Below are 27,545 nucleotides of genomic sequence, written 5' to 3'. Positions count from 1 at the left end.
TGGCTGCTGCCTCCGCACAATTGCCTGTGCACCTGTGTATTTTCCTGCCATGTTTAGAGTCACCATCGTAGCTCTGCCCACGTAAGCCAGACATGGGCAAATTGAGCCTCAACAACACATCAGTTGCTACTTTCGCAATGCCCTCGCCTGTTGTCTCCGACACCCTGTATAGCCCAATAAACTCCTTGTGAGGGACAAGGTCATGGTCAACATAACGCAGGCAGACACTCTCCTGTTCAGCACCAGAGACATCTTGAGTACCATCAACAATTACTGAAAATTGTACAATCGGAAGAGACCTAATCTCAGCTGCAATGCCTTGAATGACTGTATTGGCCATGATGTTCAGAATTTCATTCTGTACTCCTAACTACTGGTACCCAAAAGTACACAATTAATCAAAACAGCAATACCATTGCCTTAAACAAATCTTAGTTCAGTCACCAGTTTAAGTTGAGAGTTGGGGTATCTATGGCATTTTCCAATTATGTCCCTATTTTACAAGTTTAAAAAAATTAGAACCTTTCATAATGTTACCAAACAAAGACTCAAACTTACCTGAGACTCCCTGTCTCTGCCAGTATGTCCCTGCATATCTGTCCCCAACTCTGCTGTCTGTGTGCCATCTGTTGCCTGCTCTGCCTAATGACATCATTGTGAAACATTTCTATTAGCATTTCACTTCTTTCTTATGAACATTTTATCAACTAGTCTTTGAGATATTAGGCTACTAGGGTTCTTATTATGCGTTTTGGTGTACTGAAAAATACTCTGATGTCCGTCTTTTATTTTTCTGCCATTTTTCTACTTGGCTGGCTGGCTACACACACACAGAGTGTGTAGGTTATTTACAGTAGGAGATGGGCTTCTATCATCTTATCTTCTATCATTCTATATGGACTTCGATCTAAAAGGTAGCTAGCAAATGTGAAACGGATTAAAATGACAAGAGTTGACAGCTGTATGAGTTCACCATTTACACAACATATGCTGCAGCCTTTTGTAATTTTAATCGTTTGTTTCATATTGGCTGGCTTCCAACAATAGCTGAATTTGCAAAGCTAGTGAGCACCAATTCCGTTTCAGTGGTGTTTGCTATAATCTTTGCTACCCGGGTTAAATAAAGTTGAAATAAAATAAATAAAAGTTCCCTTGCGACAATTTAGCTTTTGCAACGAGACCATTAAATATATTTAAGACCATTGTCTTAAATATATTTAATGGTCTCGTTGCAAAAGCTAAATTAGAAGAGAGTGTAGTTCTGTTCAGTTTGGATTTCAGTTTATCGCTAACCTTATCACAGGGACTTTGAAGCACTAACTTACAGCATCTGCATGCTGATCTCGGAATAAATTGACGATAGCAAAGATTCCATCTTTGACGAGGCCACATAAATGGAATAGGTACTAGCTAGCTTAATAGTTAATATTTGCGCGCTAGCTCTGCATATTCAGCTAGTGTGTGTGCGCAATTGACTGGATTAACCTCACGTCAGTTACGTGCATTGAGTGCCTTTCAGACAGTAGATACGGCCTCTCTGTTACGGAGCAAGCTAAGGAACTGGCAGTGGATCAAACCATTGTGAGGCAAAGGGTGGGGGTGTCGCAATCTTTTGAAACTTAAAAACACGCTATTAAGTGTCTATAATCAGCACAATTGCTTTCATTGCGTATTATTAATATTATTTAAATTACATAGTTATGTTTCAGTGATATATTGGGGGGGACAAATCATATTTTTCCCAGGATGGGGGGGTCGTGCCCCCCCCGGGATTTCCGCCCCTGTATTCAGCGCAAAAACCTAATAAAAAGCATCTAGCAAATTCATCCACAAACATGGATATCATTTTCAATGACCACATTTTCACGAATTTCATTCAAAAGAGTCGAGGACATGACCATGAAATGAAATATGACATAGGATGACGTCACTTTCACAGGGTATTTTCCTCGTGAAAGGTACATTTATCAGGATGTATATTACTGTTTGGAATGTGTATTACTGTGTTTACAATGTGTATTACTGTGTTTAGAAGGTGTATTACTGTGTTTAGAAGGTGTATTACTGTGTTTAGAAGGTGTATTTCTGTGTTTAGAAGGTGTATTTCTGTGTTTAGAAGGTGTATTACTGTGTTTAGAAGGTCTATTACTGTGTTTAGAAGGTGTATTACCATAATTTTCCCACTTGAGGACTGGAGGGGAACGCTAATTGTTATGGAAGTGCATATCTGCAGAAAATCTATTGGATAATGCAAATTGTCTAATGATAAATCAATATCACATTTGTCATTTCTTTCCCCATTTATGTGGGCATAATATCAATTGAACTCAGAACTAAAGTCTCACATAATTTGGTCAGATGCTCGATTACCATGTATGTTTAAGTAGTGTTTTTACAAGAGATTAATATTTGCATAATCTGTGATGACGTTCACATGCAAAAATACGGTTTGTTGTTTCCTTAGAACTTTGTTCTGAGAATTTCCCAACAATCTCCAAATTGTTCCCTTTCAATTGCTACTATGGTTATGCATACATATGCTGCTCATATCTTTTTATTTTTGAAACATTTACATTTGGGCCTGTCCATAGTTTAAATTATCTTGCTGATGTTTGGAAGGTCAGTCCCTGTGATCCATAGCTTAGTCATTGAATTTTGAGAGTGGTTACATTTCTCCAGCCTCATCCCTCAGCTGTTTACCAAAAAAAGTGACCGCTTTTGGGGGTAAACGCTTTGTTGTTGTTGAAAATCAAGAGTGCTTCTTTAATTAAAGTACAGTACTTTTATTGTATGAAAAAGCTGTTTGCTGAGTAATAAGTCCACAGTCACAAAGGAAGTTTATGAAGGCCTTCATGTTTTTAATCAATGCTCAACATTTTACCATGAAAATCATATTTTATGCAACACAGGAAAATGATAAGACTTTGGTCATGTTTATTCAGCAGCTTCTTTTCCCTGTAAGAAGAAATAAAGAATGTAATGGAACAGTAGTAATAATGAACATGATAAATATATGGATAGACTTGGATAGAATATAATGGATCAAGTCTAGTGCTCAGTGCTCAGCTTGGATTTTAGATGATGAAGTACTATCTGTCTGTCTGTCTGTCTGTCTGTCTGTCTGTCTGTCTGTCTGTCTGTCTGTCTGTCTGTCTGTCTGTCTGTCTGTCTGTCTGTCTGTCTGTCTGTCTGTCTGTCTGTCTGTCTGTCTGTCTGTCTGTGTGTGTGTGTGTGTGTATATATATATATATATATATGTACTATATAATATTTTTTGTTGTTGTTGCCCTACCTGAAATGTGCTTCTTGCAGATCTTAAATACAGTTGAGTGTAAAAGGTCAGTATTGAAGACTGAATCATAGGTGGTGTTGATGTGGTCATATCTGAACATGAGTCAGGTACAGGTTTAGCAGCAGTTCTGTACCTTTCCAGAGTCACGGGTCTTGGCTCTGAGCTTGTTGACCTGAGTCTCAGCGATGTCAGCACGCTCCTCAGCCTCCTCCAGCTCATGCTGAACCTTCCTGAACTTAGACATGTGCTGGTTTGCTGCTTCCTCCTGGGTGAGGAAAAGAGAGGGAGAGCAGAACATCAGCATTTGGAGCTTCAGGTAGCAAATTAAAATATTATTTTCAACAAAACACATATTGGCAGATTTAGGATAGCAATGTATATAGGGAGATAGATGATACAGCAGAGGAAGTGAGTGGGAACAAACCGCTGCCTCCAGCACTACCACTAGACCAGCAAATTCATATTCAACCCCCTCTTCTTTAAGTTGGTAACACATAGGCATAGGAGGCACTCGGAAATGTGTATAATTTCTTCAGCAATTACTTGCACTATCAATTGGTGTGCTGTAGCAAGAATTCAACTAAACCGTATGGACATTACATTTTGTAGGGAAAAAATACATTTTCGATTGTATGCTTTCAGAGAATTTGACTAAGTCTGTGACTTACCGCTTCCTCAGCCTGCCTCTTGTAGGCCTTCACTTTCATCTGCAGCTTATCTACCAGGTCCTGAAGTCTGTTAACGTTCTTCTTATCCTCCTCAGTCTGTGGGAGAAGATCAAATAATCAATGTCAGTATAGTTTTATACACAAACCTATCTGTGTTAGTGTCAAGTGTGTGAAGAAGGCACTTTCTCTTACCTGGTAAGTGAGCTCCTTGACTCTGCGCTCATACTTGCGGACTCCCTTGACAGCATCTACACCTCTTCTCTGCTCGGCCTCCACCTCAGTCTCGAGCTCACGCACCTTTGTGGAAGAAATAAATGTAGGCATTTGTTTGAGGCCGTGAAATCAGACGTAACAAATATTTGTAAAACAGAGGTATAGTGTTCTACCCAGTCAAGGGGGCACAGTTGTTATCTGTTCCTATGTACTCTGTAATAATAACAACAACTTTTCATTATCTAGGTAGTGGTTCTCAAAGTGGAATTTACATTTCAATTTGTTTATGTATATTTCTAGCAAGAATAGATTAAACAGCCAGGGATCTTTTGGGAAAAGTTTAGAGGGTGCAATACAGTACAATGTAATATTATTCATCCACAATTTATGTTATTAACTCTTAGATAAACAACGGGTCTGGGAGGCTCACAACTCAATTCTTCTTGTGTTAGTAATATGACTGTCGATGTTGTCATGCGTTTAGTGGTGTATGGTGCAGTACCAGAATGGCCACTAGATGCCGCCACTCGCATATTTTAATGTTGGGACATTTCTTCTATTATGGAGCTCGCGCTATGACAGTTGAGAGAAATTCGCCAATTGAGCAAGACAGAAACACCGACATAAATACATTTTTATATCTTTATTTTGAAGGTAAGCGAGTGTAAAATCACCATATTCAAGACGGTAATGTTTCTGGAGTATGTACATATGTTTGTTGAGATATTATGTTGTATTTTCAGGTTTTATGAACTTATTAAAGTCCGCTAGCCTAAAAGCTAATTCAGCTGTTAGCCCGCTAGCTGGTAGCCCCGCATAGCAACGCTAGCTTCCCTAGCAACGGCCGGTGAATGAGACGTAACAAGAGAGAGAAATTATTACTATGACATTAATTCGATGAATGTATATTATATTGTGTGTTGATATTTATTGTGAGTTATTATTATGATTGAAATGGCAGATTAGAAGACGTCTGCTGTGACAACAGTTTAAGCCTGAACGAAGCAACTAGAGTAATACATTTGCGTTTATGTAAAGGTCTTGGATCAACTCCACTAAATAAGCGTACAATTATTATAATTTGTTTTGTTGTGATCATAAATGCACAGTAATTTAAGCTTTAAAACTGCAACATTTTCTCTCTGGTGCAAAGAAGGGGGACTTAAAAATGTTATTTCCCAGGGCCTGAGACTTGATTAGTCCAGTCATGCACTGCAGAAGTCATAGTAAATCTGCGTGGATGCTATTTTTGATGCACTTTAAAGTAGGAGTTGTGTTCTGATATTATGAGGGGGGTCACTGATGAATTCGCTATCACAGAAGTGGTCCTTGCCACAAAACAGTTTGGGAACCCCTGATCTAAATGGGTTATTGCGAGAACAAGTCATGGAAACAATGCTCCTGTGTATTTTTACATGATCAAATACATTTCCAGCAATCTGTCTTTTAATCCCCCCTAATCCACCCTGCTGATAACTCACCCTGGATTCCAGTTTCTGGAGTTGTTTCTTGCCTCCCTTCATGGCCAGATTCTCAGCCTCATCCAGGCGGTGCTGCAGGTCCTTGACTGTGACCTCCAGGTTCTTCTTCATCCTCTCCAGGTGAGAGCTGGTGTCCTGCTCCTTCTTCAGCTCCTCAGCCATCATGGCCGCCTGGAAAAGTAGTTTGTTTAATTTATGCACCAATCATAATGTCCCTCTCAGATCTTTGTTGTTTATAACCAGCCCAGTTACCATTGGCACTTGGGGACAAATGAAGTTGATGTAATTCAAGGACTCACATCAGTGATTGCCTTTTTGGCCTTCTCCTCTGCATTCCTGGCCTCCTGGACGATGTCGTCCACCTCTCCCTGCACCTGCACCAGGTCAGTCTCCAGCTTCTTCTTGGTGTTCAGAAGGCTGGTATTCTGAAGAAGGAAACAAGACGATTTGTTTCACTCTCAAGAGAACTTGCAAGTCACCAGACTGAAATTCTGACAATCTAAAGCAAGCACTGTCAAATTCCAGGTGTGTTTAAACTGTATGCTTGGTTGAGTGTCATTATAAATGGCTTTGACCCATACCTGGGAGTGCAGCAGTCCAACACGCTCACTGGCGTCTACCAGCTCAGTCTCAGCCACTTTGCGGCCTCTCTCTGTCTGCTCCAGAGCAACTCTCAGCTCCTCAATTTCAGCCACCATCAGACCGTTTCTGCGCTCCACCATGGCTGCCTGCTCCTTCATATCTTCTGCAACACGGACGGCGTCATCAAGGTGCAATTGGGCATCCTGGAGTTCACAATGACATACGTTCATTAGGACTTGTGGAAGTAGAGGTGATAGGATCGATCAGTGATAGAAATGTTCATTGGTAAGAATTTCCCCAGTATCGCTACCTTTAGTACATAAACTACTCTATTCAAATCCTCTGTTGTATTATTTTCTACAGATTCACAAATCTGCAAACACATCTCTCACAAATCTCTAGCCATGTTCAGATTTTTGAGAGTGATGTCCCAGTCCCTTTACCTTGAGCTGTCCCTGGACGTTCCTCAGCTGTTTCTGGGCCTCAGCGGCCTGCCTGTTGGAGTGGCTCAGCTGGATCTCCATCTCGTTCAGATCTCCCTCCATCTTCTTCTTCACCCTCAGGGCATCATTCCTGCTCCTGACCTCAGAGTCCAGGGTGCTCTGCATGGAGTCAACCACCCTCTGGCTGTTCCTCTTGATCTGCTCCATCTCCTCGTCCTTCTCAGCGATCTTCCTGTCCACCTCACCCTTGATCTGGTTCAGCTCCAGCTGCACACGCAGGATCTTGGATTCCTCGTGCTCCAGTGTTCCCTGGACAAACAGAAGCAGTCATGTGAATTGTGTTAAATACATTTGGATGTATATAACACAAGGAAGTAAATATATATACGACTACAATAAACTCCAATACAGGGATCATTGGACTGTAGCTGGCTTTCGCTAGTTTAACACTGCTTTTCCCATCAAACAGCTGTAGTTTGTACCTCAGCCTCCTCCAGAGCGGTCTGGATCTCAGACTTCTCTGTCTCCACGGTCTTCTTGGCCTTCTCCAGCTCATGGATGCTCTTGCCAGTCTCTCCAATCTGCTCAGTCAGGTCAGAGATCTCCTCTGCACACACACACAGAAGAGCAGTTTAGACTTGGGAGATTTTCAGTGGATATCGCCAATGCACTGAAGTTGACATTGAATCATAATAACAGTGAATTAATTAACAGCAATTAATATTGCTATTGAAACATGAGCCAAATAGAATTGCTGTCAAATGCTCACGTTGCAGGTTCTTGTTCTCTCTCTTCAGAGTCTCCAGATGATCCAGAGCCTCCTCGTAGGAGTTTTTCATCTTGAAGAGTTCAGTGCTCATAGAGCGAGCTTCCTTCTGAGCTCCTTCCAGCTCAGCCTGACCCTCCTCATACTTCTGCTTCCACTCTGCCAGAACCTAGGAGAATCCATGGGATTTTCATCAGAAGTCATTGATGAAGAGTTTTGAATCAGAAATATGCTACAATTGATCATATTTCAAACAGTAAATATCAGCCTGTGGTGAGGTTTATTCATTTTCACCTTGTCAAAGTTCCTCTGCTTCTTGTCGAGGTTGGCGGCCAATGCGTTGGCTCTCTCAACATCAATCATGAGGTCCTCCACCTCTCCCTGCAGCCTCTGCTTGGTCTTCTCCAGGGAGGCGCACTTGGAGTTGGTCGCCTCAATGGTCTCCTCAGCCTCCTGCAGACGCTGGGCCAGCTTCTTCCTGTTGGACGACAGAGGGAGGTTTTATGGAGTGAGAGATATGTTACAATACATATTGATGTAACATTTTGTCAGAGCCCCCTACCACCCTCACCATCCACACCATATCTGAGTTTTTCTGTTGCGTGCGACTCACTTGGCCTCCTCCAGCTCCTCTGTGCGCTGGATAGCATCAGTTTCATACTTAGTCCTCCACTGAGCCACCTCACTGTTGGCCTTGGACATGCCGCGTTGCAGCTCTGCCTTGGCCTCCTGCTCCTCCTCAAACTGCTCCCTCAGGAGATCACAGTCATGGCGAGCAGACTGGACACTGTGGGCCAGTGCATTTTTAGCCTGTGAGAATGAAAGACAAGGAGAAATGAGTGAGATAGTCAAACACATTATGGTCGAAGTCTCTGAGGGTGGAGAGACAATAGGAGTCTCTGAGGGTGGAGAGACAGTTGAAGGCTCTGAGGGTGGAGAGACAGTTGAAGCCTCTGAGGGTGGATAGACATTAGGAGTCTCAGAGGGTGGCGTAGTCACCATCTATGTGAAGATATTGCTCTAAACTCTGTGGACGGTGGAGTCCATTTTGGGTCCCTTACCTTGACCTCCTCCTCAGTCGCCCTCTTCAGTTCCTCCACCTGCTGGGTGAAGGCCTGTTTTCCTCTGGTCAGCTGAGACACCAGGGCTTCCTTCTCCTCCAGCTGGCGACCAAACTCACCTGCAGGGACAGAGGGACATCTTGTTAATAGGGTCTCTGTTCTCTAAGATTGAAAATGTATTTTGAGGTATCGTAGGGCAATGTTAGTTTCTACTGTACTGTTCACCACATATGTGGAGTGGACTATGTGCCTATAGCCCCTAATACATGTTGGCTTCTACTGAAGGAAAGCATTGGCTTGTTGTTTATTGTTGATGGTACCATTTTCTGTCAGGAGTCTGGCCCTCTGTCCGCTGATGTCGTTCACCTGGCGAACATTCTCATCATTCTTAGTCTTGAGCTCGCTCAGCTGGTCCTCAAGAGTACGGCACATCTTCTCCAGATTGCCCTGTTAGTGAAACATGTTCCATCATTACTTTATATATGTGACTTCTGTCAACTTCAGTTCAATCGAATGGTAATGTAGTTGACCATCCTCAACACTGCTTGATCAAAACATTACTACTCACCTTAGCCTTGGCAACGGCCTCCATGTTGCTGGAGAGGTCATCAATCTCCATCTTGTACTCGCTCTTCTCCTTCTCCAGCTTCTGCTTGACGCGCTGCAGGTTGTCGATCTGCTCCCCGAGCTCAGCCACACTGTCGGCCTGCTTCTTGCGCAGAGCGGCGGCTGTGGCCTCATGCTGCAGGGTGGACTCTTCAAGATCACGACGCAGCTTCTGGAACTCAGCCTCACGCTTCTTGTTCATCTCAATCTGAGCAGCAGTGGCGCCTCCGGCTTCCTCCAGCCTCTCGCTGATCTCCTCAAGTTCCCTGGAGAGATCGGCCCTCTGCTTCTCAACCTTAGCCCTGGCAGCACGCTCAGCCTCAATTTCCTCCTCCAGCTCCTCAATACGGGCCTAGACCAGGGGGTAGGAGCAGGGGGATGAACACTACAGTACAGTTGAAACAATTGAACCTCACAAAATAATAACAGTATGTATATTTTGCATAAATGTGTTTAATAAAAAGTCAGTTACACTAATATATTCAGCAGAGAGTGTCCCATGCAGGAGCCAAACCCTCATTAGCCATTTTAACATGGATATTGTCATTGAGGGCTGAGTGGGGATGGTAAGAAGCACCAACAAGAAAAAACATCTTCCAACCTACTGAGCCATCAGAAGCCACCTGGAATACTGTCTGCTGCCAGAAAAAGTGTATTTTTTTTTAAAGGAAATGATTCTGTTGTGTGCTTTTCTGTACTTGAACTTGTATCCTGTACTGTACCTGGAGTTCCTTGATCTTCTTCTGCAGCTGAGCTCCCAGAGACTGCTCATCCTCAATCTTGCTGAGGAGCTGGGTGGTCTCAAACTCCTTCCTAAGAAACAAAAATATGTCAATTGCAGAGTTTGTTTTGGTTCGATAGTGTAAAGGGAGAGGATCATACCATTCAAGTGCTCTTTCATCATTACAAGAATTAGCCCAAAACAACCATCATAGCAGGTAATACTGTAGTCATTTGTTTGTGTTTACTTCTTGATTTTCTCATCAGCTTGCTGCTTGTCATTCTCCAGGTCCATTATGGACTCCTGGGCCAGTTTCAGATCTCCCTCCAGCTTTCTCTTGGATCTCTCAAGGTCCATACGGAGCTTCTTCTCTTGCTCCAGAGAACCCTCAAGCTAGATGATAAAAACACATATATTGTTAAAATCTAAACAACTGAAGATAATATCATCTTACATGCTATCATGGCCAAAATGTCAAACTCCACTCACGTCGTCCACTTGCTGTTCCAGCTTGGTCTTGGCCTTGGTCAGAGTGTTGACTTTGTCCTCCTCTGCCTGCAGGTCATCCAGTGTCTGCTGGTGGGCCTCTTGGAGGGCTTTCTTCTCCTTGGTCAGCTTGGCAACACTCTCATCCATAGACGCCATCTCCTCTGTCAGGTTTTTAACCTGTAAATGGCCACAACATAATTATACTTCACCATAAAAGACAGACATAGTTTGTTATATATTGCTTTCAATTAATTTAGATTAGAAATGCCTCAAGAATTACTGTACTATAGATTCAACACTAGGTGGCAGTGTTCACCATGCCAGTCTACTGAATGGAAGTCAAACATTACTTTTTTTACCTTTATTTAAATAGGCAAGTCAGTTAAGAACAAATTCTTATTTTCAATGACGGCCAAGGAACAGTGCCTTTTTCAGGGGCAGAACAACAGATATATATTTTTTTCATTCATTTTTTTGCTTGTCATCTCGTGTAACCTTTCTGTTACTAGTCCAACGCTCTAACCACTAGGCTACCTGCCGCCCGATGAGGGGGGAGCAGAACATGCAATATATTTGGGAGTACCCCACAACTGAAATTCTACTATTGTGTCCTAATTGTTCCTGCACCCACAATACAACGTGACTTCCATTTCTGTTAAGCTATGTTTTGATTTGATTATTGATTTGATTATTGTTTGGTTAGACTGTCTATGGTAAGACACAAGACCTTGTTTTCAGTGGCGTGCTTCTCCTTCTCCACTTTGGCCAGAGTGAGCTCCAGGTCATCAATGTCCTTCTTCAGCTCAGAGCACTCATCCTCCAGCTTCCTCTTCTTGGCAGTCAACTCAGCATTGATCTCCTCCTCATCCTCCAGCCTCTCGGTCGTCTCTTTGAGTTTGGCCTCCAGCTGGATCTTGCTCTTGATGAGCCCCTCACACCTTTCCTCAGCATCATTCAGACTCTCTCCTTCCTGATTTCAGAACAGGAGAAACAAAATCAGAGGCCTCACTTTGTGTATCAAAGTATACATTTTACTCAAAGAGGTCAGAGCAAATCAATAGGACAATAAATAGGGCAATAAAAATGTGTGTTCATATGTATGTGTATTCATGTGTATGTAAATGTGCCTGTAATGAGGGTTGTTTTTTCACTCACAGATGCGACTTGGAGCGCCAGATCGTTCTTCTCCTGCGTCAGGGCCACCAACTTCTCCTCCATTTGCTTCTTCGTGGACAGAGCCTTGGCCAGGTCTGCTGTCATCTTATCATAGTTCTCCTTCATGTTGGCCAGCTCCTTCTCAGTCTCAGCGCTCTGCAGCAGGGGCTTGATCTTGAAGTACAACTTCATCCATGGCCACGTTTTCACATTCATGAATGAGCGGATGTTGTACTGGATGGCGTAAATTGATTCTCTGGTCGACAGAAAGGATGGAGTGGCATGGTGAGTGGCATGCTTAAAGCTACATTCTGTGATTAGATGAACAACAAAACAGAACCACCTGCCACTGTTTGTTTACAGCTGAGGAATGGGGCTAGGGAAATGTAACTCCTCTTAAATTCCTAGACAGCTCTCCAGATGCAAGGACTGACAGTCATGCTAAGCTCATGAGACATTTTATATTCTTCAAGAATAAATGGGTAAATACCACACATTTAAATGTCAATTGAACATCCAAATCCCAAACTGCAGCTATAAAGCTAGAATCCTTAGTTGCTACATCCATTTCTGGACTAAATGAATTAACCCAAAAGCTTTAGTAGACCATTATAAGACGTACTTTCTCATTCTGAACAACTCACAGCATATACAGTATGTAATCATAATGCATTAGATACAGGTGGTTGACAGAAAGCTTTGTCAAGATGTCTACTATTCCTCACCTCCTCTCCATCATCTTGGTGAACTCTCTCCTCATGAGGAATCCACGGCTGAGAGCCTGGACCATGCCGACCAGAGTGGCCAGCTTCTCGTCTCTCATCTCCTCCAGGACACCCAGCAGACCGGCTTTGAAGAACACCTGAGACACAGGTTAACATGGTAAATGGAACAACAGATGGTGACAGATAGAAACGGTTGAATCAAAAGAGGGGAACAACACCACTAGATTGATTTAAACAACATTAACTTTGCAATAGTTGCAAACAAACCATGGGATAGGTTATTTCTAAGTTGTTAGTTATTGTACAGTAGATTAATAATCTACACAGATACAGATAGCTGCAGCCATACCACTCTAACACAATGTACATGATAATGAGTTTAGTTTCTCTTCTATACTTGTGATGCATGACTTTGAAGAAAAAAATAGTACAATGTTTTTCCAGCTTTTCTATTAGTGAAATGAAGAAGAAAGAACAAAAGGATGGATAGATCACCTGGAGAGATTTTATATGGTACGGGTTTAAATTATCATTCAAGTTGTGTTTTGTTGTCAGCTTTTGCTGGGGGTATTTGACTGACCTTGGTGTGTCCAAACTTGTAATCCTCATGATTCACATCAATGGATCCAAGCAGCTTCTCAGAAGCCTTCTTGTTGTCCATGAACTGGCCCTCAGGGATGACACTGGCGTTCAGTACTTTGTACCTGAATAAAGATAGATTATTTACATATGTGAAGTTGTAGGTTGGTTATATTACGTAAAAGGTAAGCTTATCCTTGGAGCAGATCTGTGTGCATTTATGTTTGTATACCTCTGCTTGAAGTCAGCATAGATGATTCTGCTGGGGAAGCCCTTTCTGCAGATCCTGATACCCTCCAGTACACCATTACACCTGAGCTGGTGGATAACCAGGAAGTTCTCCATCAGACCTGGTAAAACAAACCAAGTCTCTTTTAATACTCATAAACAGGTTAAAGATTGGAATGGTTGAGGTTACTGATACTGTACTGATAAGATTCCATATTTAACTCAATATTTATTGTACCTGGAGTCTTTGACTCGTTGGGGATCAGGCAGCGCACAAAGTGAGGATGAGTGCTCCTCAAGTTGGTCATCAGCTTATGTAAGTTCTCCTGTAGGAGGGTTACAAACCATTTTCTCATTTATGATAATCAATGCACCTTTTGAAGGACTGAATAAGCACATTTCAAAAGCTCACCCTGAACTGGGAGGACACAGTCTGCATGGAACCACCCTTCTTCTTGCCTCCTTTCTTGGTTGTATCTGTTAAAATGGGGAAAGGTAAAAGATAACTAGAAAAGTACATTTCCTAGAGTTGGTGGAATAAATAGAATCATAATAAGAGTGTGTAAGAAATCTATAGTGGTCTTGTCTTCAGCAAGCACACTAATTATAAACCAGAGAATCTCTGGTTAACTTCACACTTATCTAGAGGCAAATGCTGCCAATGAGATTGTGTAGAATAACACCTATTGTATGATTAAATTAACCCAGTAATAAACCCAGAGAAATTCTGATACATTCAAAGACTTTAAAGAACATTTGGTTGTAACAAGTGCTTAATTAAATATTTTGACTTGATGCCAGTCTTACCCTCAGGTGGGGCAGCGGGATACAGGGCAGCCAAAAGTTTGACTGAAGACTTCCCATACAGTTGACAAACTGAGTCGTTCAGGGGGTCCTTGTTCTTCTCCAGCCACCCAGTGATGTTGTAGTCCACAGTCCCGGCGTAGTGCACCAGGGAGAAGTGGGCCTCTGCTTTGCCTTTGGCAGGCTTGGGCTTCTCAAACGCCTTTGTTTTGCCAAGATGCTGGGAGTACAGCTTGTCCTTGAAGGTAGTGTCTGAAGACTTGGGGAACATGCACTCCTCTTCAAGGATGGAGAAGATGCCCAATGGCTTTACAAAAAGAGATGTATATCAAATTAGTGATATTTACATTTTTGATCACGTTAATTCCTTTGGCAAACATGCTATTATAGGATTATATTAATTTAGGGGCACATAATAGGAAACATATTGAGTTCTCAACAGTCAGATACGCTGTACCATTAAAATCCTCACAGACAGCTTACCTTCTCAATAAGCTCAATGCAGGCAGCCAAATCCATGCCGAAGTCAATGAAGGCCCAGACGATTCCCTCCTTCTTGTACTCCTCTTGCTCCAGGACGAACATGGTGTGGTTGAAAAACTGTTGCAGTTTCTCATTGGTGAAGTTGATGCACAGCTGCTCCATGCTGTTGTACTGTTGATGGAATTTTAAAAGGGATCATTTCATCATACAAGACTGTAATCCATCTCAATCACATCTAAGTGTCTTGTTCTGGTGTCATACTCACATCAAAGATCTCAAACCCGGCAATGTCAAGCACACCGATATAGAACTGCCTTGGCTGCTTGGTGTCCAACATCTCATTGATACGGATGACCATCCACAAGAACATCCTCTCATAGATAGACTTGGCCAGAGCACTGACTGAGTTATTAACCTGCAATGATAATACCTCAAATTAATATGTCTTGTGATAAGAGCTAGGGAAAATCAACATAAATATATATTTTTAAAGCTATGCACTCATCCTCAAAATAATGATGGCGCTCAGAAAATGGTAGATGCTGTGTTTGGCTGACTTACCTGAGGCACAGTCTGTCCCTTGGTCACATACTCGTTGCCAACCTTCACTCTGGGGTAGCACAGAGCCTTCAACATCTCAGCTGAGTTCAGGCCCAGCAGGTAGCCGATTTTATCAGCCACTGGAGTGAGAACCAACAACAACAGACTCAGGGACACAAGATCACTTGTTTCTGATGTCACACTGACAAAATAGTGTGGCTAACGTTTTTGTGGGTTAGGTTTAGGTTTTCTCACATATCCATCATTTCAAATCATTTCTGGAGGTTGGAATTTTGTCTTAAAAAAGACTCCTGCCTGACTTTCATATGAAACTTACGTGTTCTACACTGGGTGTACAAAACATTAGGAACACCTGCTCTTTCCATGACAGACTGACCAGGTGAATCTAGGTGAAAGCTATGATCCCTTGTTGATGTCACCTGTTAATTCCACTTCAATCAGTTTAGATGAAGGGGGGAGACAGGTTAAAGAAGGATTTTTAAGCCTTGATACAGTCGAGACATGGATTGTGAATGTGTGCCATTTAGAAGCTGAATGGACAGGACAAAATATTTACGTGCCTTTGAACGGGGTATGGTAGTAGGTGCCAGGCGCACCAATTTGAGTTTGTCAAGAACTGCAACGCTGCTGGGTTTTTCACACTCAACAATTTCCTGTGTGTATAAAGAATGATCCACCACCCAAAGGACATCCAGCCAACTTGACACAATTGTGGGAAGCATTAGAGCCAGCATGGGCCACCATCCCTGTGGAACATTTTCGACATGTTTTCAAGTCCAAGCCCTGACAAATGTATGCTGTTCTGAGGGCAAAAGGGGGTGCAACTCAATGTTAGGAAGGTGTTCCTAATGTTTTGTACACTCAGTATATTTATATCTTTGGGAATGGGACTAATGCTTTACATATTGTATATCTATGATTGGGACTCACCCTCTGTGCCGTCTGGCTCGGCCTGCTCCTCACGTTGCTTCTGCTTGAATTTCAAGTTGCCATGGTGCAATACAGCTCCTGTCAGCTTGTAGATGGCCTGCTTCTCTTCATTACTGAAGCCCAGGATGGTAATGGCATCCTGGCATTAAAGAGGAAGTACAACAGTGATAAACTGAAGGGTAGTTTGGTATGTGAAAAAAAATACATGAAAATTCCCAGCTGCCACCAAGTTGGAATTTCACAGTGCATTCAGTGTGTATGGTGGTCCTACCCATTCCCTATCTAGAGTTTGGTTAACCCTTTGTTTGACTCACATCTGTGGCATCCAGCTCTTCATTGTCATTGATGCTGGCCACAGTGATCTGTCCCTGGCTGCACATGGGGAAGTCGTAGGGGTTGGTGGTGATGAGCGACATTTCTGTGGACAATAGAGAACAGCTTGTCAGTTAAATCTCTTAGAATTCTGCTGTCCTACCTTTACACTATCTCTCCCTCCTTTACTCAATAGATGGACTCAATGATACATGTAGTATATAATAAATAGCATCAAAAGAGGAGACTGAGACTTGTGGACTAGTGCATCACTAGATAGATATTTCCCAGAGACCTGACCCATGTCTAGATGCCTTGTTACCTTGGATGTAATCATTGTAATAGTATTATTAGTGTTGATGGTAGATGAAGGATGGGACTAAAAACAATCAAAAGACAACTATTGTAAAAATATTGTGTATGTAAAATGTATATAGTATGTATAAACTGGAAGTAGAAGCCTAAGTATTGTTGTCCATTAGTTTACTCCAATTAGGGGAGGGATGGTAGGGTTGGGGGAGGGGTTTAGGGGAGGGTTGGTAGGATTAGGGGGAAATATGGGTGGGAATAATTTTCTCTGAACCTTAACTTTGTCGTACCAACTATCTCAGGTTTGTGGTTGGTCATCATCTGGAAGAAGATGTGGTAGCCTCTCTCATCGGGCAGCTGGAAGGTCACTCTGGACTTCTCCAGCAGGTCTGAGAAAGAGAGAGAACGAATTAAACAAAGAGAAAGAGAGGAGAGAACGTGATAAAATTACATTTGATGATATAATCTCACAAAAAATAATATGTGTGAATTTAGGAAAGCATTGAGAAACAATCAAAACCAACTCACAGGTCTCAATGTCAGCTTTAGCCAGTTTGCCACCTTGGAAGTGAATCCTGATGAATTTACCCTGTAGTAGAGCATGGGGGTTAGAAATAGGCCAACAAATAAATTAACATTTTACTTTGATAGACCCCTTTAAAATGTTACAGTTTGTTGGACAGATGTTGGATCTATTGATACAGATATAGGATCTTGATGTAGGATCCATTTTGCTACAGCAGGGGAAAAAATCCTGCAGCAACAGGAAATTTGAATTATTACGTGGATTGCAAATAATTAAAACATTTTTTTATTTTTTTATTACTACAGCAAATCAAGTCTGAAATGTTAAAATGTAACTATAGGGAACTAATGAAATACATTTTACCAATATAAGTTAACTTCCATAGTATGCCCTTCATACTTACAAAGCGAGACGAGTTGTCGTTCCTCACTGTCTTGGCATTACCGTAAGCCTCCAGCAGAGGATTAGCTGCAATGATCTGATCCTCAAGAGACCCCTGATTGAGACAAACATAAGTTGCTCAGAAACTGGTAAAGTGGTAAAGTAATTTTTTCTTCATTGCTTGAAATGTGTTAAAATGGCAAACATAAGAACAACCTACCTGCATTTTGCCGGGGTCTGCTTCCTTCTTCTTCTCTCCACCAGACACTGCAATGGTGGCGAAGTACTGGATGACACGCTTGGTGTTGACAGTCTTTCCTGCACCGGATTCTCCACTGGTTTATATGACAGAGAATGAGGGGTTTTAGTTACATGTTTGAGTGTCAGATTGGCTTTCACTAAGAAATAGCATAGAAAAATATACTGTTGACCTGTTTTCTAACATAAGTAAATCATTACCAAATATTCCTTCTCATCGACTCATTTTTACACATAACCTAATGCTCTAATCTAATCATAATGTAATGTATTTCATCACACCAAGTGACCCAACTTATTACAATAGAAACACTTTCTCAAGTGCCATTTTAGTAAACAACTTACGTAATCAGGACGGACTGGTTCTCCTTATCTGGAACCAAAAAAACACATTGCTTATCATACTCAAGCAACATTATGGGGACATTATTTAATTCATAGCATCATCATGAATTTTACTTTGGAACATTCTATTCAAGGGTAGTGAAATCAGATATTCCCAGCAAACTGTTATTACCTAGACTAGAAAACAGTAGATACCTCTCTGAAGCATATTTTAATTTCTATTGGACTTTGAGATCCATCCATCCATCCATCCATCCATCCATCCATCCATCCATCCATCCATCCATCCATCATTCATGAATGAGAGCTCGTACCAATCAGCATGAACTGAAAGGCGTTGTCAGAGACGGAGAAGATATGGGGTGGAGCCTCCATCCTCTTCTTCCCTCTGTAGGCGTTGACAACCTCCATGTCGTATACGGGGAGCCACTTGTAGGGGTTCACCGTGGCACAGAAGAGCCCAGAGTAGGTCTGGATGAAAGAATAAATAAATTAGGGGATTAGTAAAGTCAGATGTTCTTTTACCTGGATTTATGTGAGGATGTGGGTGTTCTTTGGTATACTGATGTGGGTCTACTGTATTGATATGTTTTGGTTTCTACCATTCATTTACAGTGGGGTCACTTTACTGAGCTATATTGTAGGCTGCAAAAGTATATTATTTTATACTAATACAATTGCTTGTAAAAAAGTATTTTGTTTTTAACAAGTAATATATTTTTCTCTCAAAGAGATAGGGGTCAAAATTATAGAGGTCTATTTTCATGTCATTCAACCAAAGCACTGGTTCAAATCCAAGTGCCAGTTCCATTTTAGTAAAGCCGTTTACATTTGTTGGATGACACGAAAATAGAGCTCTTTGGGTAAGCCAACCAGTAATGGGTTTGGTGCTGAAATTAGAATACATAAGCAGAAAAGAACCCCATTCCTACTGTAAAATATGGTTGTGGATCTTTGATGTTATGGTGCTATTTTGCTTCCACTGGTCCTGGGGCCCTTGTTAAGGTCAATGGTATCATGAACATTATCAAGTACCAGGATATTTTAGCCGAACACCTCGTTGCCTCTGCCAGAAGGCTGAAACTTGGCCGCAAGTTAATCTTCCAGCAGGACAATAAACCCACGTTCACATGAAAATCTACAATGAAATGGTTAATTGACCACAAAGTCAACATTTGGCAAAGGCCATCTCAGTCTCGGGACTTGAAACCCATTGAAAACCTGCGGTTTGAATTCAAGAGGGCAGTCCATAAGAATGTCAAGGATCAGGAAGGATTCTGTATGGATGAGTGGTGTAAGATCCCTCCCAACTCATAAAAGATTTTAGAATACATTTTTGCTCATATTTATCAAGAGTGTCAATATTTTTAGACTCCTCTGTATGGGTAGTACTGTATTTATGTATTTCTTATGTTCATGTATGTGTGTGTTTGTATTTGCAGGTTTCTTACATAGATCATCCATGCTGCATAACGCTCTTTGAGGTTATACAACACAGAGGCTTCATTCAGGTAGGTCATCATGGCCATGTCCTCAATCTTGTCGTACTTAGGGGGGTTCATCTCATAGATGTCTGCATCTTTGAACTCTTTTCCTTCCTGAAACAATCAGAAATCTAGATTACACACAGATCAAACTGGACATGACTGAATGATTTTTTTGCTCATTAAATACAAGTTTAATAATTAAAAAAAAATACATTTTCACATTTAATCCAACTACCTAGTTATCACCCACTGACACATACATGGTGATTCTTGACTAGTCAACATGAGAAATGTGTTAGTTATATACTGCCTTCAAAAAACAATGAAATGCTTCAAAAAGTATTCATACCCCTTAATTTAGTCCAGATTTTGTTGTATTACAGCCTGGTTTCAAAATGTATTAAACAGATATTTTTAAAATACATTTTTGCACATTTATTGATAATGAAATACAGAAATATCTAATTTACATAAGTATTCACACACCTGAGTCAATACATGTTAGAATAACCTTTGGCAGAGATTACAGCTGTGAGTCTTTCTGGGTAAGTCTCCAAGAGCTTTACACACCTGGTTAGTACAATAATTGTGCATTATTTATTTTTTTATTCTTCAAGCCCTGTCAAGCTGGTTGTTGATCATTGCTAGACAGCCATTTTCAAGTCTTGTCATAGAGTTTCAAGCAAATTTAAGTCAAATGTAACTAGGCCATTCAATGTTGTCTTGGTAAACAACTCCACCGTATATTTGGCCTTGTGTTTTAGGTTATTGTCCTGCTGAAAATATGAAGAGTGGTATTCAGTCATGTGTTGGATTTGCTCCAAACATAACACTTTGTCTTCAGGACATGAAGTTAATTTCTTTGCCACATTCTTTAGAGTTTTACTTTTAATGACTTATTGCAAATAGGATGCATATTTTGGAATATTTCTATTCTGTATAAGATTTCTTCTTTTCGCGCTTTCATTTAGGTTAGCATTGTTATAATGTTGTTGCTCCATCCTCAGTTTTCTTCTATCACAGCCATTAAACTCTGTAACTGTTTTAAAGTCACCATTGGCTTCATGGTGAAATCCATGAGTGATTTCTTTCCTCTTTGGCAACTGAGTTAGGAAGGGCGCCTGTATCTTCATAGTGACTGAGTGTATTGATATACCATCCAAAATGTAATTAAAATGTTTTTTTTTTGGTTTTTTACCCATCTACCAGTAGGTGCCTTTCTTTGCAAGGCACTGGAAAACCTCACTGGTCTTAGTGGTTGACTCTGTGTTTAAAATTCACTGCTTGACTGAGGGACCTTACAGATAATTGTATGTGTGGGAATCAGAGATGAGGTAGTCATTCAAAAATGATGTTAAACACTATTGTTGTACACAGAGTGAGTCCATGCAACTTATTATGTGACTTGTTGTGCAAATGTTTACTCCTGAACTTATTTAAGCTTGCCGTAACAAAGGGGTTGAATACTTACTGACTCAAGACATTTCAGCTTTTAATTTTAGTCAATCCGTAAATATTTCTAAAAACATAATTCCACTTTGACGTTATGTGGTATTGTGTGTGTGTGTAGGCCAGTGATACAAATACAAAATCTTAAATTCAAGCTGTAACACACCAACAACATTTTGAAAAATTCAAGAATCCATTCTGAAGGAACTGTATGTTTATCTTTTATTTTTATTTTTTCTGATTTCATATTGTTGATATTTTCTTTGATAATTTAGATGATTTTTCAAGGAATAGTGTAATTGCACAAACTTGAATACTTTTCAGATCAGACTTACCTCCTTACTGCCATCAGGTTTCGTGACTGTTACAGTACACTTCCCATCGGCCCTGGCAGTGACCAGACCCTTAAGGTACAGCTCCGCCTTGTCTGTCACATAGCAGGAGTTCTTTGAATCAAAGGGTGCGGTTTGTGCCTCAATCCTCTCCCTCTCAGGCTTACGGAGGTATATGGCAGCCTTGCCGTAGATTTGCATCTCCGCGTCCGTACTCATGGTGACTGATAACTAGGAAAGAGATGAAACATGATTCACTCTGTGGTGCTTCCTCCCCAGTCAACAGAGTTAAGTGAACAGTATTTCTCAGAATATTCTCATCACTTTTTATGTGAAGACTCAAACCATGTCTCACCTTCTTTTCCCCCTCCTACGGATGAATGTGTACTTCTTGGAGGACTCTGTGAAACATTAGGGTGTTGTGAAAACACACAAGTCTAAAGGCTCATCATTTAGCTGTCGAAGGGTTCGAAAACATTTTGGCAACTCACTTTACTACACATTCAAATAATTACCCCTGAAAGCCCAGTTACATTCTAGAACCCCCTCAATTTATGTAAATGAAAGTTACAGATTGGAAGTAAAACATTTTAAATCAATGCCACTTTATTGCATACTTTCAAATCTTACAAGAGACATGCATAACTTAATTCAAACACTGCAGTTAGCTACTGCCTCAGTTGCTGAGCGCAAACATGAGACAAATGTAAAAGTTGGAGAGGTCTTACCACAGAGGAAGAAGGTATCTGACTTATGGATGCTGGGGCCTCAGCCTCCTTATATCTGGTTGGAAGTGCTAACCAAGCAACAGTTAATTATGGACCACTCTGGGGAAGGACATGGATTGTAGGAGAGACCTCCCCCCAGACCTGTGTGTCTGTCTCTCACTAGCACCTCCCACTTCCAGGAACACCACACTCCCATTACATTACTTTTTAATGTCATATTTGTCTCTGAATTGAATTACACTGAATTTACATAAAGTAGATATGTCACTACTAATAATTATTATAATGTCAAAAAATTTGTTTGATTAGTCAAATTGATTCCAATGTTACTCCCACTGACCCTCAAATACTGTAATGGAGTAATTCCATGTTGCCCCACTACCACTAAAATAGTTTTCATTAAATCTAATCTGACCTGATTTAGTTCCATTTTAGTGGCATTAATCCTCATCAACAACTTTATATATATGTTCACCTGTTATTTCTAATATTTAGCTTGTAAACACATCTGAACTGTCTCCTCACCTCATGCTTATAACGTAGATGGCCGTTACCTCGTGATTTGGTTACTTTGATTTATCACCCTGGTGCAACCATATTAAATTAATATTTAAAAGCTAGAACAGAAACATTTAGGCTTTCAATAACCGCTTATAAAAGTGTTCAATCTAATGTGTTATTTATCTACAGTATGACATATTGAAGATTCTGGAGGTGCTTTTATTTGTCTCACATTTCAGTTGGCTAAAACGGTCCAGTAGGATTCTTCCGACTTAAATTACACCATACCAGTATTTCAATAATCTTATCCACTCATATTGCTGACAGCGATATAGCTACAAACTGTTCTCACAGTCTGAAGTAAACAGCTTAGAGCTGGCTGATTCAAATGATATATATTAACTGTATATACACACACACACACACACACACACACTACCGGTCAAAAGTTTTAGAACACGTACTCATTCAAGGGTTTTTCTTTATTTTGACGATTTTCTACATTGCAGAAAATAGTAAAAAATAAAGAAAAACTCTTGAATGAGTAGGTGTTCTAAAACTTTTGACCGGTTGTATGTATGATGTATATACAGTACCAGTCAAAAGTTTGGACACACCTACTCATTCAAAGGTTTTTCTTTATTTTTTACTATTTTCTACATTGTAGAATAATAGTGAAGACATCAAAACAATGAAATAACACTTGTGGAATCATGTAGAAACCAAAAAATTGTATATTTTAGCTTCTTCAAAGTAGCCACACTTTGCCTTGATGACAGCTTATCACACTCTTGGCATTTTCTTCCAACATTCTTGAAGGAGTTCCCACATATGCTGAGCACTTGTTGGCTGCTTTTCCTTCACTCTGCAGTCCAACTCATCCCAAACCATCTCACTTGGGTTGAGGTCGGGTGATTGTGGAGGCCAAGTCATCTGATGCAGCAATCCATCACTCTCCTTCTTGGTAAAACAGCCCTTACACAGCGGATGTGTGGTTGGGTCATTGTCCTGTTGAAAAACAAATGATAGTCCCACTAAGTCGAAACCAGATGGGATGGCGTATTGCTGCAGAATGCTGTGGTAGCCATGCTGGTTAAATGTGCCTTGAATTCTAAATAAATCACTGACAGTGTCACCAGCAAAGCACCCCCACACCATCACACCTCCTCCATGCTTCACGGTGGGAACCGCACATGCGGAGATCATCCGTTCACCTACTCTGTGTCTCACAAACTTCTGTATGGAGGAATGGTCTAAGATCCCACCCAATGTGTTGTCCCATCTCATTAAACATTATAGTAAAAGGCTAAGTGCCCTTATCCTCGCAAGGGGAGGGTGAACAAAGTAGTGAAAACAGGGGTGCCAATTATTTTGACATGTATAATTTTTAAATAAAAAAATATGACTTGTTAAACAAAATCTATTTCTCTTATCAATTGTATTAGTTTAAAATCACATAATTTCCCAAGTTCTTTGAGCACTGGACAGAGGAACTCTGCCTAGAAGGCCAGCATCCCGGAGTCTCGTCTTCACTGTATACAATATAGCTCAGTGTTTGTATTATTTATTATATTCAGTCTTTATTGCTCAACTTTATCAAGGTTGTCAATAAAGGTGACTGTATATAGGATTTCCTTACTTCTTCTATAATAATATAAAGGCACCTCCTTTCTCATTTCACACACAAAGGAAGGAAGTAGTCAGGCCACCCCATGGTATCACCAACCATGATTTATTACTCAGGTAGAAGCATACTGCTTATATGGGAAATAAAAGGGGTGAAAAAGGCAGAGAAGGCGCCTCCCGAGTGGCGCAGCGGTCTAAGGCACTGCATCGCAGCGGTCTAAGGCACTGCATCGCAGCGGTCTAAGGCACTGCATCGCAGCGGTCTAAAACACTGCATCGCAGCGGTCTAAAGCACTGCATCGCAGCGGTCTAAAGCACTGCATCGCAGCGGTCTAAGGCACTGCATCGCAGCGGTCTAAGGCACTACATAACAGCGGTCTAAAGCACTGCATCGCAGTGCTAGAGGCTTCACTACAGACCTGGGTTCGATCCCGGGCTGTAACACAGCCGGCCGTGATTGGGAGTCCCATAGGGCGGCACACAATTTGCCCAGGGTCGTCAGGGTTAGTAGAGGGTTTGGCCCGGGGAGGCTTTACCTGGCTCATCACGCTCTAGCGACTCCTTGTGGCGGGCCGGGCTCCTGCAGGTTGACCTTGGTCATCAGGTGAAGAGTGTTTCCTCTGACACATTGGTGCGGCTGGCTTCCGGGTTAAGCAGGCGGGTGTTAAGAAGCGCGGATTGGCGAGTCATGTTTCGGAGGACGCATGACTCGACCTTCGCCTCCCAATCCTGTTGGGGAGTTGCAGCGATGAGATAAGATCGGAACTGGGGAGAGAAGAAGTGATTAGGGGGAGGGAACAGGGGCATATTCATTAGTCAAATTCAGTTGCAAAACGTTCGGTCTGTTGCAAAACGGATTTGCAACAATAACAAGAGTTTATATTGGACAAATGAAGGTAGGTCCATCCCTGTTTAATTTCTGTTTGCTTCCGTTTGGTTCCTAGAGTAAACGGTAAACAATATCCCTTGCAAAACGTTTTGCAATAGAATCCGACTAATGAATACACCCCTGGTGTGGCGGGAAGGGGCATGGGTAGGCAACTAGATTCAGCTGTGGGACGATTTTTGTCAGAGCGTATGGTCAGGGGGCAGGAACATAATTATAATATTTTTGTACTCTACAAATTGACCACAACTAAGCCCAAAAAGAGATTGTATTTGAAAATAACAATAATTCATACCTTGATTACATTGATTAAATATCAATTTTTTATTCGTGGGAATAGATTACCTAAATTTAAAAAATATTTCCTGAATTCCTGGTGATTTCACTTGTTTTTTGTAGTTGTCATTGAAAAAAAAACATTACAAAAAAATTCACTAACAATTTTAGAAGGCCAAAAAACAAACATTGCCGGAGCAATTGGGAGTCCTATAGGAGTGAGTCGACTCGATTTAAGATGGCCCGACCAAAAGTTTGGGTTTTGGAACAAGCTGCCTTGCAAGACCTTGCTCTGGTCGACGGCAAAGTCAGCTTAAAACTAAGGTGACGTAGGTTAAGCAGGTGCAGTAATGAGTACGATTCTGTATTGTCACATGCAAAAGTGATTGCTTTTGATACAAACGCTTTATCTGCCTTCCCAATAAAAACTGGTTAGAAAATTCGATCAAATGCAGTATTTTATGTTAAAGAGATATCGTATGTTTCTGTATGATGCATCATGCTGCGTTGTTGACAATATGACTAAGCGCCACAAATTGCTGTTCAATTTCAGCAGGGTGAGCTTCCCTCACCTGCTTCACTTGGTCACGTGACAGGCCATAGCTCGGTGCAACCAAGGCCAGAATAATCAAATCCCCTCATTGGCATGACCCTTCACAACAAGTTGATTCAGCTGAAGCCACTGTGCTAGTGCTGGGGCAGAATAAAAGCCTGCACACCATGTGGATGGGCTGTCCAGATCAGGAGTTGAAGGCCCCTGATGTAGTGTAATTAACTGACAGATGTCATTAAGCAGTTGAGTAAACTGTCATTATAAAACTGGTATTGTACCTATTTGAAGTATTTTATCAGGGCTTTGGTAGGATTGGATAGTAACTCTTGATCCAATACATGTTAAGGGTGCTTTTAATGACTGTCTGTGCTCACAAAGTAGTTTATCACCACAGACAGGAGTTTGGCTGAGACACCCCACCGCCAGTTCAAATCTAAATCTGGATATGAAATGTCACAAGTTGTGGCATGGATCCAAAAAACAACCAAGCTTGGGTCAGATAATTCAGATTTTATTTCCCAGATCACATGTCTCTCTGTAAATCTATTACGGTGTCAGCAATGTGAGGACCGTCTGGTTAACTAATAAGGTCAAAACAATGTGCTGGCCTGTATCAGATCTCTCTGTGGTCTACAGTATAGGTATGAGGTCTTCACCTTTCAGCATACAGTGTGAAGTCAATGGAGGACTAAATGTAATATTAATCTAATACATTTACAAGGAGAAACACTTGGATCAAATGGGGAGCTGTTGTGTTTTTCAGCAAGATTTACAGATCTTTAGACAAACAAGTCTTAAAGTATTACTTCCTGTCAGTAACCTTCTCCAAACATGGCCATGATCCAAAACTGGGTGTCAGAAATACATGCAGCCTAAAGTAGTTTAGGATTGCTTTATGACCCTGCGTCATAGAGATGGTATCAAACCTGCTGAGCTGTTCTTGAATCTCTGTGATCCCATACAGTCGATGGCAGAGTTACAGGAAGTGTACCAAAGCAACAGATAATTTACAAGCCCAATATGTCCATGTTCAGAAACAGATGTGTCAGAAATCACTGAACTCCCCTTCAGCTGCAGCTGTTGGAACACAAGCGTCTCTGGGGGAGCAGGGACTCGTCCTAGCCAAGCCTTTTAGAACAGAAAAGACAAGTGACAGTCCAATCCACTAGATGACCCCACCAACGATCACAGTTAAACCCTTCACATTCAGTCCCACAATTAGAAGACTGATTTAAATTATGGGAAAAATGGGAAGTGATCCTGTCTGCCTGTGAATGAGTTGAATAGAAGGTGTTGAATAGAAGGTTGTCTAGTTTAACTGCTGCTTTGGTAATAGTCTTGACCTCTATGGCCGCTGTTATATCTGATGATCTGATGATAGCAGCCTCTGCTTTATAGTCCTGCAATTTATCCCACTTAAGAGTTGGCTCAACTTTAATATCGCAATCATCTCAATAATGTTGTACGCAATTTGTTGGATCGGAACCAGTGTTGTGTTCATTAGGCACAGTGTAGAAAAACATTCCAAAAAATATTACACCATACCAGTATTTCAATAATCTTATCCACTCATATTGCTGACAGCGATATAGCTGCCTCAAACTTTTATTACACTCTGAAGTTAACCGCTTAGCAGATGAGCTGGCTAATAAAATTATATATATCTCTGGAGACTGCTGAGGGGAGGACGGCTCATAAAAATGGCTCGAACGGAGCAAATGGAATGTCGCCAAACACATGGAAACCATGTGTTTGGTGTCTTTAATATCATTCCACTGATTCCGCCCCA

The 27,545-nt window shown here is 41.2% G+C and overlaps 1 protein-coding gene across 1 annotated transcript; it reads right to left on the bottom strand.

The window, feature by feature from the left end:
- Positions 1 to 2,833: 2,833 nt before the first annotated feature.
- Positions 2,834 to 21,965, bottom strand: LOC106596216 (myosin heavy chain, fast skeletal muscle). The gene is made up of 41 exons (XM_045690683.1): positions 21,915 to 21,965; positions 21,542 to 21,587; positions 21,190 to 21,417; positions 19,370 to 19,516; positions 18,233 to 18,389; positions 17,919 to 17,946; positions 17,536 to 17,650; positions 17,338 to 17,430; positions 16,937 to 16,997; positions 16,699 to 16,797; positions 16,102 to 16,205; positions 15,788 to 15,926; positions 14,858 to 14,976; positions 14,562 to 14,711; positions 14,297 to 14,467; positions 13,817 to 14,120; positions 13,422 to 13,486; positions 13,248 to 13,335; positions 13,014 to 13,131; positions 12,783 to 12,906; positions 12,203 to 12,339; positions 11,478 to 11,733; positions 11,050 to 11,292; positions 10,323 to 10,499; positions 10,081 to 10,226; positions 9,835 to 9,925; positions 9,075 to 9,464; positions 8,827 to 8,953; positions 8,507 to 8,625; positions 8,059 to 8,255; positions 7,740 to 7,923; positions 7,449 to 7,614; positions 7,162 to 7,286; positions 6,680 to 6,988; positions 6,236 to 6,439; positions 5,954 to 6,079; positions 5,655 to 5,825; positions 4,153 to 4,257; positions 3,961 to 4,056; positions 3,426 to 3,557; positions 2,834 to 2,955 (listed from the first exon to the last, which is right to left on the bottom strand). Exons 3-41 carry the CDS (start codon positions 21,403 to 21,405, stop codon positions 2,935 to 2,937), a joined length of 5,820 nt encoding a protein of 1,939 aa, XP_045546639.1. The 5' UTR covers positions 21,406 to 21,417; positions 21,542 to 21,587; positions 21,915 to 21,965; the 3' UTR covers positions 2,834 to 2,934.
- Between the last annotated feature and the right edge of the window lie 5,580 nt (positions 21,966 to 27,545).

This window comes from Salmo salar, chromosome ssa12, assembly GCF_905237065.1.
Source record: "Salmo salar chromosome ssa12, Ssal_v3.1, whole genome shotgun sequence".
NCBI classification, from domain to species: Eukaryota; Metazoa; Chordata; class Actinopteri; order Salmoniformes; family Salmonidae; genus Salmo; species Salmo salar.
This window is presented reverse-complemented; position numbering and strand designations above follow the sequence as displayed.

What these genes read in the sequence shown, in the direction of transcription:
- LOC106596216 (XM_045690683.1), bottom strand. Translation starts at nt 21,405, where the DNA reads ATGAGTACGGACGCGGAGATGCAAATCTACGGCAAGGCTGCCATATAC. An exon ending in CGAGCCAGACGGCACAGAGG is followed by an intron (nt 14,977 to 15,787) that starts GTGAGTCCCAAT and finishes TTCTCACTCCAG; the next exon opens with TGGCTGATAAAATCGGCTAC. An exon ending in AGACCCGTGACTCTGGAAAG is followed by an intron (nt 2,956 to 3,425) that starts GTACAGAACTGC and finishes TTCTTCTTACAG; the next exon opens with GGAAAAGAAGCTGCTGAATA.